This window comes from Rhinichthys klamathensis, unplaced genomic scaffold, assembly GCF_029890125.1.
Source record: "Rhinichthys klamathensis goyatoka isolate OS25496 unplaced genomic scaffold, OSU_Roscu_1.1 h1tg000152l_1, whole genome shotgun sequence".
Taxonomy (NCBI): domain Eukaryota; kingdom Metazoa; phylum Chordata; class Actinopteri; order Cypriniformes; family Leuciscidae; genus Rhinichthys; species Rhinichthys klamathensis.
Window position 1 is genome coordinate 506,038 of NW_026606687.1, and position 13,041 is coordinate 519,078.

The window sequence follows — 13,041 nt, forward strand, 5'->3', positions numbered from 1 at the left end:
TAGAAAATATGGCATTTTCCCCAACCTGGGCCTGGCAGGCTGAATAATACATAATGTTCTAATCAGATTTATTGGGTCTCGTTGCAGATCAAACTGAAAAATATTTTTAATACACATTTAATCACAGTTGGATAGAAACAAAATTCAATTCCAGAAATTAAACCCACTTTCACTGGGGTACATTGGTTATAAGCAGCCACTGAATCTACACTATGCTACTTCAAAGAAGACATTCAAATGATGATAAACATAATATGAAATCTTATATATTCATATCTTTACGATTGCACTTGCAGCTAGTCACAACTTACCTTAATACAAAGTTTTAGTTACATTATCTATTTACTTAATTGTGCTTTGCCCTCTTTACTGGATGGTAAGCACCTATCTTGAAGTCTTGGAAGTCTTTTTTGTGCTTAGTCCCGAAATAGCGACACATCCTTCATTTATAGTTCATCCTGGGGACTGGTTTGACCTCTCATTTCAGTGTATCCCACTCCGCTTGTCTGCTCGCTGTGAGTGAGGTAAAATATAAAACTATACACAACTTGTGTGAGAAGCTGTGAGTTGCATTGCACTTAACATCACAGGAAAATTATCAAATATTGCATGTATTTGTTCTTACCTTTCACCATCCTTTTCCAGTGTTTTAGCAGTAAAAAAAAAAAAAAGATGGTCATACTTTAGCAAAACCACAAAAATAATGATAAAATATATTGTCACATGTGTTAAGAGAATATTAGTGTGTAACTGGTATTTGCTGACCTTTGGTCGCTGCCCTGCTACACCACCTGCCTTCTTTGGTACTCCCAAGGTATCGAATGAGTGGCTTCGCACTCTAATAGCTCTCTTAAGATGAAAAGGGAGACATAAAGTGATTTATTTGATGCTCATTTTAATGTCAAACAGTAGCAATATCATGGCCTACTGTATATTGCTCTGAGATTTTCTACCTTAAAGTTCTCAATGAATCCTCCACCACCCTCTGGAACACTCCTCCCCCCTTCAGTGAGGGGGATGCTGGGTAGTGACGCTTCTCCCAGCATGCATTGGGAACGGGAAGACAGTTCAGATCGCAGTGCTTCCAAGAGCGATGAACGTGTACGTGACTGAGACCACAAAAGAAGAGAAATAGAAGCACAAGTGTTATAAAATAAGCCTGTGATATTATAAGAGAATGGTTAGTTCAGGTGTTTTATGTCTGGTTGGTTGGTTACCTCTAGTCGACTGAATTTCTCTGCCTTGTAACAAGAGATTTCAGCGTTTATAAGTTTGGTCAAAAGGAACTCTCTTAAAACTGAGCCCTGGAAGTAGAAATTCAGAGCATTGTCAGGGACTAATTAAAACTTTTTTTTGTTTGTTTTTAAAATATAATGAGATTTGTTGATTTTATATTTTATAAACATTGACATATGGCAAAGGAAATGTAATGGGTCTATCATGTTTCTTATTTGAGACCAAATGGTAAATAATTGTACTGATGTAAGAGGGTTGAAAGCTGCCTTGCTGAAACCTCTGAATTATTATAAGTCATGTGATCTCACCTCAGTAAAGATGGGCGGTGTAGGAAGGGGTGGGCCAAATGGAGGCACATCCTCCCTAGCAGTGATAGATACCTGTCAATCAAACAAGAGATTTTGAAGTACACAGTGAGTGCTGATAAAGCGTTTTAACTCTGATGTTTCTGACAATAAGGTGCTAGATGATACATTAAATTTCATTTTTATGATGGGTAAATACCACATTGACAAAGCAAAGTATCCTAAATTTAAACCTAACTGTAACGTATTTTCTTCTGATTTACATTTACTATTATCATCACTTCAAAAAATCTCCACCAATAAAAAAGCTAGAACAACTTCAAGTAAACTGTAAATTACTTTTTATATTTATATTTTTTAACCTTATTCCCCACTTGTTCTTTTTGGTTCTCTAGTTTTTGTATTTTTTATTGAAATATAAATCTGCAATTAAAATGAAATAATTTAAAAAGAGTGTTGATAAAGCTAAATGTAGCTTCTTCTCTTTTACCTGAAATGATCCTCCATCTCCCTCATTTTCTCTCTTTATTCTCCGTACTGCAATGAAACAATGCAAGAAGTGGGATCTGATCACATCCGAAATAAAGGGAGTGTGACCCTCTTGGTAAACCAGGGCAACAATATCATTCCCAATGTGTCTCTTTCTCTGCAACTGAGGAGGAAAAACAGAAGAGTAGGGTTGTAATTCAACAGAAAAGAAGACTTTTTGTTTGTTTTTATGAAGGATATTCAAGCACTTATTACTCCGCTTGTCTGTGATTGTTCCAATCTGTGTATTAGTGGTGAGGATTTCAGGGGTTCTTTTAGCAAGTTATATCGATACACCAGGTAGCGAGAGTAGTGACTTTTTTAGTGAATCATTAATTCATGAACGAAACAGTGACTCAACAGATTCGTTCAACCACACTGATTCATTCGGGAACCTCCACGACTGTGTTGATGGGAGACGCAGATTGGAATTTTTTGGGGGGAAATATTTTCATTGCCGGTGCAATTAAGCATAAGCAACTATCAATGTTGCGTCTAAAATGTAAGTTACTCAATATTAACTTCTAGTTTATTGTTGAACTGTTGCTTAAAAGCAAAACATCAGTAGTTAGCATACATTAACATGCATTAGGCTATGTTACAGAAATTTGGTAAAAGAGGTTAATTGATTATTTGAATAAAATAAAATAAAAAACAACACACATTCATTCAATTTAACCTGTTGTGTATCTCCTTCTGTGAACGGCAGTTTGGTGACAACATGGAACATAATCTCTCGTCCATGGAAGGAAGTGAAAACTGCTTCATTTCCTGTCTGGCCATGAGAGACATCCAGTCCTCCCCTGAACCTAAGAGATGGAAAATGTTTATGTTCTTTTGGCAGGTGACAACACATTTCAAAGTAGTGTTTTGTTATTGATATTGATGCACGTCCTGATTTTGCAGAGTTAGACGGGTTACTGAGTCAACATATTTTTATTGATCGAGGTCGAGAAACAATGCTCCTGTCCAAAAATGCAGCCCTAACCCCATCCCTACCCCTAAATCTAACCCTAACAATAAGTTATCCCTAACATCCGAGGGAAATGATAGGTGAATAACACTGATGTAGAAGCACCAAACCCTGGATGTAAGCCTAAACTTGACATAAACTGTAAACATAAATTGAAATGTTGTTCCAGGATCATCAAAGATGTTGATCCAGGAACATGTACTTGGTAAAATCAGGTTGTGAGATATAGCACATTGATATCAATCAATATCAATAGGAGCGAGTCCTAACCCTCTTACCCAGTAAATCCTTGCAGTTTGACTGTCTGTCCGAGTATTGATAAAAACTCCAAAAACTCCTCACTTTCCTCATTGTTAGTGAGAATATCTTCCTCTGTTAACTACATCATACATCGAAAACAAAATAATGTTACTGTAACAAGAAATTACAAATATCCATTTAGGCTATTTATTCGTCAAACCTAGTCAAACTAACAAAGCTGGCATTAGAAAACTGGTGAACATGTTAGGTGAACCGGTGAACAAGGCATATTTTTTGTATCTGCATACCTGTCCTTCTCTCTGGTATAAGACACCGAATTTAAAGTTTTGAGACACTCTGTGTTCATCAAACGCCATTATGACCTCTGGGGCCTTTCGATGCAGAAAGAAAAGAGATGATGGACGACATTCGCATTGATTGTGTCAGAAAAGTTTTTACTTTATGGAATTTATCAGTTTATAAAAGAAGAATTGCAAGTTAGCACTTTCACCAGATCATAGTACAGACAGATTTGAAAGGGAAGATGTACCTTTAAGTAACTCACAGCTTCAAAAAATGACACGCTGACACTTGAGCACAGCATCTTAAATAAAAACAAATGAAAGCTAATTAAACTTCTATTCACTTTCATTCATATGTGAATGAAGTAGAACTGGTTGTGGGGTTGTGAGATACCTTTGCTAGCTCCACTGCCGTGGGAAATTGTTGAAAGAGAGAAACAGAGAATGTGCCATTAATTGAGCACTCCTTCATTCTGATAAAATGGAAAAAAAGAAGAAAGAAAGAAAACTAATCAGGATGATGTGGTACAGGGGGTTACTGCACACCATCATAATGAATTACATGTAACGTGGTTACAAAATACGAACCTCAGAATGACTCTCAGGCGATTTTCCTCTTCCTCAAGACAAACAGATAAAACTAGGGGCCCAAGGGAGGGGTCACAGGCAGTGAATGAATGATGATACTGCAGCAAAGATGAAAGAAAGGCATACAAATAATAAAAACATTCAAACTATATGTGGAGTTGATGAAGTTTTCCAAATGAAAAAAAAAAGAAAAGAAAACATTATCACTGACTCTGTGTCGGAAGAATTCCTGATAGACTTTAGCTTCACTATCTCTCTCCATGATGTCATAGCTCTCCAGACCAAATCCCCCCTGTGAGAGAGTAGGGCTGGTCTCCACATGTCTATCCAGGGGAGGGTCGATCCAATAACCTCCAGATTTAGGGGGCAGGATGAGAGGTAAGCCATCTCCAATCTTTAACAGCCGTGTCTGAGTGATCAATAGTGATTATGGGAACTTGAAACTATACACTATGGTTCAAAGGTTTGGGGTCAGCAAGAATTTCTTTTATGTTTTTTAAAGATGTATTTTATTCCTATGGTGGCAATGCAGAATTTTCAGTAGCCATTACTCCAGTTTTCAGTGTCATATGATCCTTCAAAAATCATTCTAATATGCTGATTGGCTGCTCAAGAAGCATTTCTTATTTTAGCAATGTTGAAAACAGTTGTGCTGCTTAATATTTTGTTGGAAAATAATTTTCAGGATTCTTTGATTAATAGAAAGTTTATTTGAAATATTTGTTATTTAAGAATATGAAATATGAATTATTTTGTAACATTATAAATGTCTTTATTGTCCCCTTTGATCCATTTAAAGTGTCCTTGCTGAATAAAAGTATTAATAAAAAAAAATAAAAAAAATAAAATAAAAAAATTTAGTGAGAGTAAAAATGCTTTTTACTCTCACTAAATATTAAATTTTTTTCCTCTAACAGTGTATATATGTGCATCACTAGAAGTTTCATCTTTTTATAGCATAAATTCCACCACAATGATACGTACTCGGTTACTAACATAACCTCGGTTTTCTCTAGATGAGGGAACGAGTGTTGCGTATGCTAGCTTACGCTACGGAAAAATCCCTTTTCTCGAGAATACTGAAGCCAAAAAATTATCCTTAATTTTACATTAATTTACAAGCACGGCAGGGTTACGCAACACTCGTTCCCTCATCTAGAGAGAACCGAGGTTACGTTAGTAACCGAGTACTCTCGTGTTGCGTAAGCTAGCTTTCGCTACGGGAACCCAATGTAAAGCGCCGTGCGTGCTAAGGTCGTCCACACATGGCCCCAAGGGCATGTGCCCAGGGTACACATGATAGTGGGTAATGTCTAGGCCAACGAGGCGTGGTACTAAGAATATAACATAGCCATATGTATGTTTTAATGGAATGGGTGCTTAGCACAGTACAACAGTCGGGATGGACGAAGTCAGCCTGAGCTGCATGAAGAAATAATGGTACAGTCTGTCAGTCAGGAAGTTTTCTAGACTGAAAACAGCTTAGCCTGTAGGGCAGGAACTTCCAGGTTGTGAAACCTTACAAATGTAGACGGAGATGCCCAGCCTGCCGCCATACAAATATCTTGGAGTGAAACCCCACTGGACCAGGCCCATGAAGAGGCCATGCCTCTAGTGGAATGGGCCCTAACGCCTAAAGGGCATCGAAGGCCCTTAGACTTATAAGCCAGAGCGATATTCATCAATTATCCATCTGGAAAGTCTCTGCTTCGAGGCGGCTAGCCCTTTGGTGCGGCCGCCAAACGAAACAAAAAGCTGTTCTGACTGCCTGAAAGCAGCCGGACGCTCGACGTATATTCTTAGCACCCTGACCGGGCAAAGAAGATTTACGCCGTTCTCACCATCAGATCCTGGGAGGGCTGACAGTTAAATGACTTGCGCTCTGAACGGAGTGGAGAGCACTTTGGGGACATAGCCATGTCTTGGTTTGAGAATGACTTTAGAGTCGTTAGGCCCAAACTCAACGCACGTAGCGCTCACTGAAGCGAGACTGAAGCGAGAGCCATGAGAAAAGCGGTTTTGAGCGAGAGACACCGCAGATCCACAGACTGCAGTGGTTCGAAGGGGTCGGTTTTCGTAGCGTCTAGGACCGTGGAAAGGTCCCAGACCGGAACCATAGGGGGTCGAGAAGGGTTTAGCCTCCTAGCCCCTCTAAGGAAGCGGACGATGAGATCGTTCCTTCCCAATGACTGGCCATGCAAGGGTTTTGTAAACGCTGCTATGGCTGCAACATACACTTTGAGCGTGGAGGGGGACCTGCCCTCGTCCAGAAGCTCCTGTAGGAAGGAGAGAATCTCGCCACAGCGCTGTGGGTCTAGGTTTTTAGCCGAGCACCACCCGGAAAACACTGACCACTTTGAAGCATAGAGCCGTCTAGTAGAGGGCGCTCTAGCCTGTGTAATTGTACTTAACACTCCTGGTGGGAGATCAGCGGGTACCCGTTGATAGTCCATGCGTGCAGGGCCCATAAGTCGGGGCGCGGGTGCCAAATCGCGCCCCTGACCTGAGAGAGGAGATCCGTCCTCACTGGGATAGGCCACGGGGCCGTGCTCACTAACTGCATCAGCTCCGGGAACCAAACCTTGTTCCTTCAAAGCGGCGCTACGAGGAGCACAGAGCATTTGTCCTCCCTGATTCGCTTGATCACCTGTGGCAACAGTGTGATCGGGGGAAACGCATAGAGCGGGCAGCTGGGCCAGCTGTGGGCCAGCACGTCCTTGTTTTTTGTGAAAAATATTGGGCAGTGCGCGTTCTCTGATGACGCAAAGAGATCGATTTCTGCTCTGCCAAAGCTGTCCCACAGTAGTTGGACTACCTGAGGGTGCAGTGACCATTCCCCTGGGGGAACTTTGTCTCCGGACAGCATGTCCGGACCCACATTCCGGCAGCCCGGCACATGTGCCACTGTTAGCGAGCGCATGTTGTGCTGAGACCACACAAGGAGGCATTCTGCCAGTGCATGAAGGCTCCGGGATCTGAGACCGCCCTGCAGGGGCGAAAATTTCATCAAAATGTTGGGGGGGACATTAAACATAACAATTCTCAAGAGCAATTTTTGAAGGGGACACCAATAATACAGGCAAAATTGTACTTGCAAGGATATGTGTACACCGAGGAAAGCCTTACTACTAGGGGTGTGACGAGATCTCGTGCCACGAGATCTCGCGAGACTAAATATGACGAGATTTCTCGTCGAGTGAAAAAGCTGTCTCGCGATATCCCCATTAATATTCCACCGCTACACTCACATTCGCCTAAACTATCGTTTTGTTGTTTTTATAAAAAAATAAAAACCATTATAAACTAATGCAAAAGTCTGCTCTGCTCATCCAGCGCGAGTTGCCGTTGCAATCAGTGCAGCACGAATCACAGTTCACTGATCGCATGACGATGGCGGAGGATTCGTTGCGCAACAGACTAAAACGTCTGGTAAATGTCTTATCATTTAGAATGCGCGCTCAGCACCGCTGCTCCCTATACGCGCGGTCACGAATTTGTAAGTGAAAGTAAAACACAAGCTCCCTGATGTGCATTGCGCACAAATTAGGCTGCATACATAAAATAATCCGTCTCCCAATACCCATCTCTGGACTGTTTATTTGCGGCTCTGGTCTCTGTTGGCACTGCGAATATTGAGAGAGCACTGTAACGTACAAAGGACAACAGACAAGGGAGGCTCCGTTTCTGAACTTATAATCGGAACGCAAGAACAACTGTAGAGACAAACAGCCTCGTTTCTCTCGGCCTTTTCCGAACTCACCGCATTAACCCTATAACTGCCGGTGCAAAATAAAACCGCAATTTCACAACAATTATAAAGAGTCTGTGTGCTAACTTTGATTATGGTTGCACTCGCACTTATTGTTTGCACTTAATAAGACTAAGAGAAAACAGTTATTTATTTTTGTTATTTATACGGTTTTTATTTCTCTGTTAAATGTGTGTTAAAAGGAGTTCAGTTAGGAGGTCACACACAGCCTCAATCAGAAGTTCTGAAAGCTCTTAAATGTACAGTAAGGTCTGAAGAGACTAATGTGAAATTATACAGGAGAAAAGCCAGTCAATAAAAACCTTTTACAGTGCTTGAATATTGTTTTCTTTCAATGCATTTGATAATTCATACTCATAAAGTAGACCTGAAATGACATGCATTAGAAGATTATTAGTTAAAACATTGAAAAATGCACCTGCATACTATTTTTCCAGCCATGAATTTTGTCATTGAGGATTTCTGAAAAATTGTGCAAAAATCTCGTCTCGTCTCGTTCTCGTGAACCCAATCTCGTGTCTAGTCTCGTCTCGTGAGATAAGCGTCTCGTCACACCCCTACTTACTACTATTATTAGTGTAGCATGGAGACCGTTCCATTATCATTCTTCTCAAAGTTTCTTTCTGGTTTAATGAAAAAGCTGACTAAATTGACCAAAAAAATTCTTCAAAACCATAATTTTTTTGTAAATAAGTTGTTTTGTGTAAACAACTTATTTACAAAAAATGTATGGGTTTGAAGAATTTTTAGCCGGGTTTTCACCTGGAAGACTCTATAGAAATCTGGCACCCTATTGAATGAAGTTAAACTGAGAGAGCGTGAGTGCTACAAGACTAACGTTAACGTACATCACGTAGTCGTAGTGTATGCGTACTCTATGGGTGTGGGTCCCCTGACCCCCCCGACCCCCCCGCGATTTCCGCCTATGCCGCCCTGGTGGTTTATGTAGGACACTACCGCCATGTTGTCCGTGCGGACTAGGACATTGTGGCCCTTCAAGAAAGGGAGAAAATGCCCCAAGGAGTTCTCGACCGCTTTCATCTCTAGACAGTTTATGTGTAAGCGCCCTTCCTGGGCTGTCCACAGGCCAAAGACCGGCCTGACCTGAGTTGGAGGTGTCTGTCGAGATTACTTTCAGTTTCGAGATCGTTCCCAGATCCACGCCTGACTGGTACCAGTCTGACACCTTCCAGGGTTCCAGAGCTGTAACACAGTTCTGGGTTACCCTGAGGCGAAGTCTCATGGTGACCTGAAGTCCATGCTCGAAGCAGGACCTGCGTTTTCAGCCAGTGCTGGAGAGGGCGCATGTGAAGTAGGCCCAGCCGAAGCACTGCCGAGGCCGAAGCCATAAGGCCTAGCAAGCATCCTCTGAAAGTTCTTGAGAAAGAGAATACTGTCGGCCCTGAATGACGCTGCTGAGCATTGTATCCGCAGCGCGGGCTGTGACGTCAGCCGCTCTGTCATTGAAACAGAGTCTAAGTCTGTTCCCAGAAAAGACATTTTCTGGCTGGGAGACAGCGAGCTCTTGGTCCAGTTGACTTGGAGACCCAAGTTTTGCAAATGGTTTAGCAATAAAGCCATGTGCGCTATCAATTCTGACTCTGACTGGGCTAGAATAAGCCAGTCGCCCAGATAGTTCAGTATGCCCATCCCCCAAAGTCTCAGGGGGGCGAGCGCCGCGTCCATACATCTCGTGAAAGTACGGGGTGCTAAAGATAGACGGAACGGCAGGACGGTGTACTGATAGCTTTGACCCTCGAAGGCGAATCGCAAGAAAGGCCTGTGATGGGGTATTATTTGAATTTGAAAGTATGCATCCTTCAGATCCACTGAAATAAACCAGTCCCTCGGGCGAATTTGCGCGAGGATTTGTCTGGTCGTGAGCATTTTGAACGATCTTTTCAAAAGAGCTTTGTTGGCCCGCACGCCGCTCGACTTTTGCAGGGAAGGGGCGGGGTCCGGATCGGGGCCCGACCATCCTTCGCTCTCTGAAGCGAAGAGGGAACAGGCGTCCTCAGCCGCGTTGTCCCCTTCAGACTCGAGATGCACGGCGGGAGCGGTGGGGTGCTGGCCGGCCGTGATCGAGGCGGGAGAACCGGAGAGCGATGCACACGGGGAACTCGCCGGCATGCGGTCGCTCGCTGGGATGTCCTCCGGGGTTCTTTGCGAACGGCGCTTCTTACGGCGCGGCCCTGACGAGAGAAGCGGAGGAGAGGGGTCCGCAGTGAAAGAGGCTAATCGAGCCCGCAGGGTCGAGACAGCCATCATGTCGCATACCGGGCAGCCGCCCCTGGAAAGCGCAAGGTCCGCGTGGTTAAGTCCCAGGCAGGAATTGCACAAGATGTGACCGTCCCCGTTGCTGAGAGGGGCTCGACAAGAGCCTCATTTGGAAAAACTAGGCATTATAATGCCTCGGCTCTTTTAGGAGAAAGATTTGAAAAGGATATGGGTGCCGGATAGCGCAGCAGGAACGGCAGTGAAGCGGCGAGAAGATGGCTCGTCCCGCTGATAGGGCTTTTTCGACGGCGTAGGCTTCTCCGGAGACCAGCGATGTAAAGTGAACACTTCGCTGAAGAGGTGAAAAATCAAAGAACACCCTATCTGGACTCTGCTTATATAGACATAAGCCACGCCCCTTCTGGCGGGACGTGACGCCCGCACCCTCATTGGTGCTTACGTCACGTACAGTCCCACGATAGGTTGCAGCAGTTGCCGCAGAGCAACCAATAGGTGTGTGAGCTGCCTCGCCTAGGTCTGCTCTGTGCAGCAATGCGTTTTAAATTAAAGGCACAATATGTAGGTTTTTTTCGCCACAAGAGGTTGCAGTTTCCAACAATAAACAAAGGCGTAGGTTTATGACGCAGTTCTCCACGTCTGTCGCCATGGTTACGTCATGGCTATGGCAGTATGAACGGAAACCGAGGATAGCGTGACAGGCGACATTTCTTTCCGGGGCGGCCACTTATTTAAAATTGGAATTTCTCTGAAATAAAAAATCTTTGGAGACTTTTGGGATTTTGTAAGTACACAACTGCAGGAAATATATCACACTGTGCAAGTGATTTTTGGATATTTTATTACAAAATTCTTACATATTGTACCTTTAATGTAAAATTAAGGATCATTTTTTGGCTTCAGTATTCTCGAAAAAAGGGATTTTCCCATAGTGTAAGCTAGCTTACGCAACACGAGAGTACTCTTGTAAGAGAAATTCCACCACAAAGTATATACTGTGTGTTTAATAGTATTCTGTGATGAAAATGACATTTCTTAAAAAAAAAAAAAAAGACATTTTAAATGTGACCTTCATTTATAAAAAATAATAAAACCTGGTACATAAAAGTGGTTAAAGTTGAAGAAACACCCCTTATGATTTGCTAAATTAATTCTCTATAGACTGAAACTTTCACATAAATAAATAGTTTTGGGTAACCAGCGCTCATTTATATTTTTATAGGTAAAAGTAAAACCCCTACCTTGAGAGGTGGTGGGAACTCACAACGTTGTTCATCCAATCTGCTACCCTGCAGACAAACACAATCACAGTGAAATCATCATCATCATTGCAACCATACTGTATTTCAATTTTACACTGCGTTGTTTACTCTGAATAAGAATGTGGAGAGAAAGATCATGACGTTACCTGTAGCTTTTCAATGATTGCAAACAACTCAGTGACCTGCAGAGAAATGACGAGGAAATGACAGAAGCAGTGAATGTTTCAGATAATGCACCCTGCAAGGTATAATCAGAATATTATCAATATAAAATGTCATTTGTCCAGTTTCTCCTCAATGTTTCCATGATGCGTTTACTATCTCCATAGTTTCATTTTCAACATCTTCAGAACGTCTAAAACGGGAGATTTCTTACCTTCTGACTGGACGGTGCAGAAGTGAGTGGCTTAGCCTCACTGGAGGGGGAATCCAAAATATCCAGTATGCTGTGACTCACAGATTCTGCACAACTGTAACACACAGAGACAAGCGTCATGGAAAAGTCTGCATGCGATAACTGAGTTCAAACACCTGAGAACAGCAACAAACCCAAACTGTAAGCTGACCTGCTCTCATTTCCAGTGATGAACTTGTCAATCCTGTGAAGAGAATAAAGATGGAACTTCTTAAGAATTTCTTAATTCAGACAACATTGTGTTCAAATTACAGTAGTAACTGAATGCTATTTGTCTTATTTACTCACCCTCCGTAAGCTCCGAATGTGAAACTTCTTTTTCTGGAGAACAACTTCTCGTTTCTCCCCTCCATGGTAAGTGTTTATTACAGACAGCCACAGAAATATGCTAACCAGGCATGCAGGCCATCACTCCTGATAGGGAATTAACTGCTTCTCTCTGTCTCTCTCTCTCTGTGTGTGTGTGCGTGTGTGTGTGTGTATGTGTATCCATCTCTCTCTCTCTCTCTCTCTCTCTCTCTCTCTCTCTCTCTCTCTCTCTCTCTCTCTCTCTCTTTTCTCTCTGCCCCCTGCTACTCTCTCATTTAATCTCTCCTTACATCCTTCCTTGTCTCCTGCTGTCTTTTGACTGACAGGAGTAACTCTTGCATGCCCATCTACTGCCACTGACATCAGAGGTCGGTGAACTACTGCACATATACAGACCAACTAAAATGCTTTGAATAGATACAATGGTGAATATTTGCTCGCTGAAATCGTCTTAAACTGTTTGTGTAGCGTTTATACAGCCTCTCAAAAAAACTGCTCTGGGAGGACTACATGAATGGGCAATGGACTACTGCTATAGACCTGTTACCCTTTCAGTAAGCAAGATTCATCAATTATTGACCAAACTCTCTTAGAGAGAGGAGGCAAGGCAGCAGGGGAGAGAGGGAGGGAGCAGGAAAAAGAGGAAGAGAGAGAGGAGGGGGACTTAACCAACGAGAGAATAGAGAAATGAAAAAGTGATGTCGAGAGGGGGCAGACACTCGAATAAGGCACTCACTTTATTAGTTTATGTTGTTAAATTGTAAAGGCATACCATTTTTTACATGAATCAATCTGAAAGCAATTTATTTACATATTACTTCAAACATACAGTGGAAATCTCATACAAAGTCATTACAATGCATTTTATATGCATTTTAT

The 13,041-nt window shown here is 42.4% G+C and overlaps 1 protein-coding gene and 1 long non-coding RNA gene across 3 annotated transcripts; one reads left to right on the forward strand and one right to left on the reverse strand.

The window, feature by feature from the left end:
* Positions 1-95: 95 nt before the first annotated feature.
* rap1gapl (RAP1 GTPase activating protein-like) lies at positions 96-12,308 on the reverse strand. Of its 2 annotated transcripts, none has more exons than XM_056258470.1 (19): positions 12,142-12,308; positions 12,005-12,037; positions 11,815-11,908; positions 11,585-11,620; positions 11,418-11,465; positions 4,384-4,581; positions 4,173-4,270; positions 3,979-4,057; positions 3,833-3,886; positions 3,591-3,674; positions 3,321-3,421; positions 2,749-2,878; positions 2,032-2,193; positions 1,545-1,616; positions 1,218-1,304; positions 954-1,109; positions 766-849; positions 626-681; positions 96-513 (listed from the first exon to the last, which is right to left on the reverse strand). In XM_056258470.1, exons 1-19 carry the CDS (start codon positions 12,204-12,206, stop codon positions 447-449), a joined length of 1,704 nt encoding a protein of 567 aa, XP_056114445.1. In that variant the 5' UTR covers positions 12,207-12,308; the 3' UTR covers positions 96-446. The 2 variants fall into 2 exon arrangements, with proteins under 2 accessions (XP_056114445.1, XP_056114446.1); XM_056258471.1 differs by having other exon boundaries at positions 97-513; positions 626-636.
* LOC130090852 (uncharacterized) lies at positions 2,483-11,517 on the forward strand. The gene is made up of 4 exons (XR_008807741.1): positions 2,483-2,571; positions 2,779-2,913; positions 4,445-4,550; positions 11,399-11,517. It is a non-coding gene; the product is annotated as an uncharacterized LOC130090852 (long non-coding RNA).
* Positions 12,309-13,041: the final 733 nt, after the last annotated feature.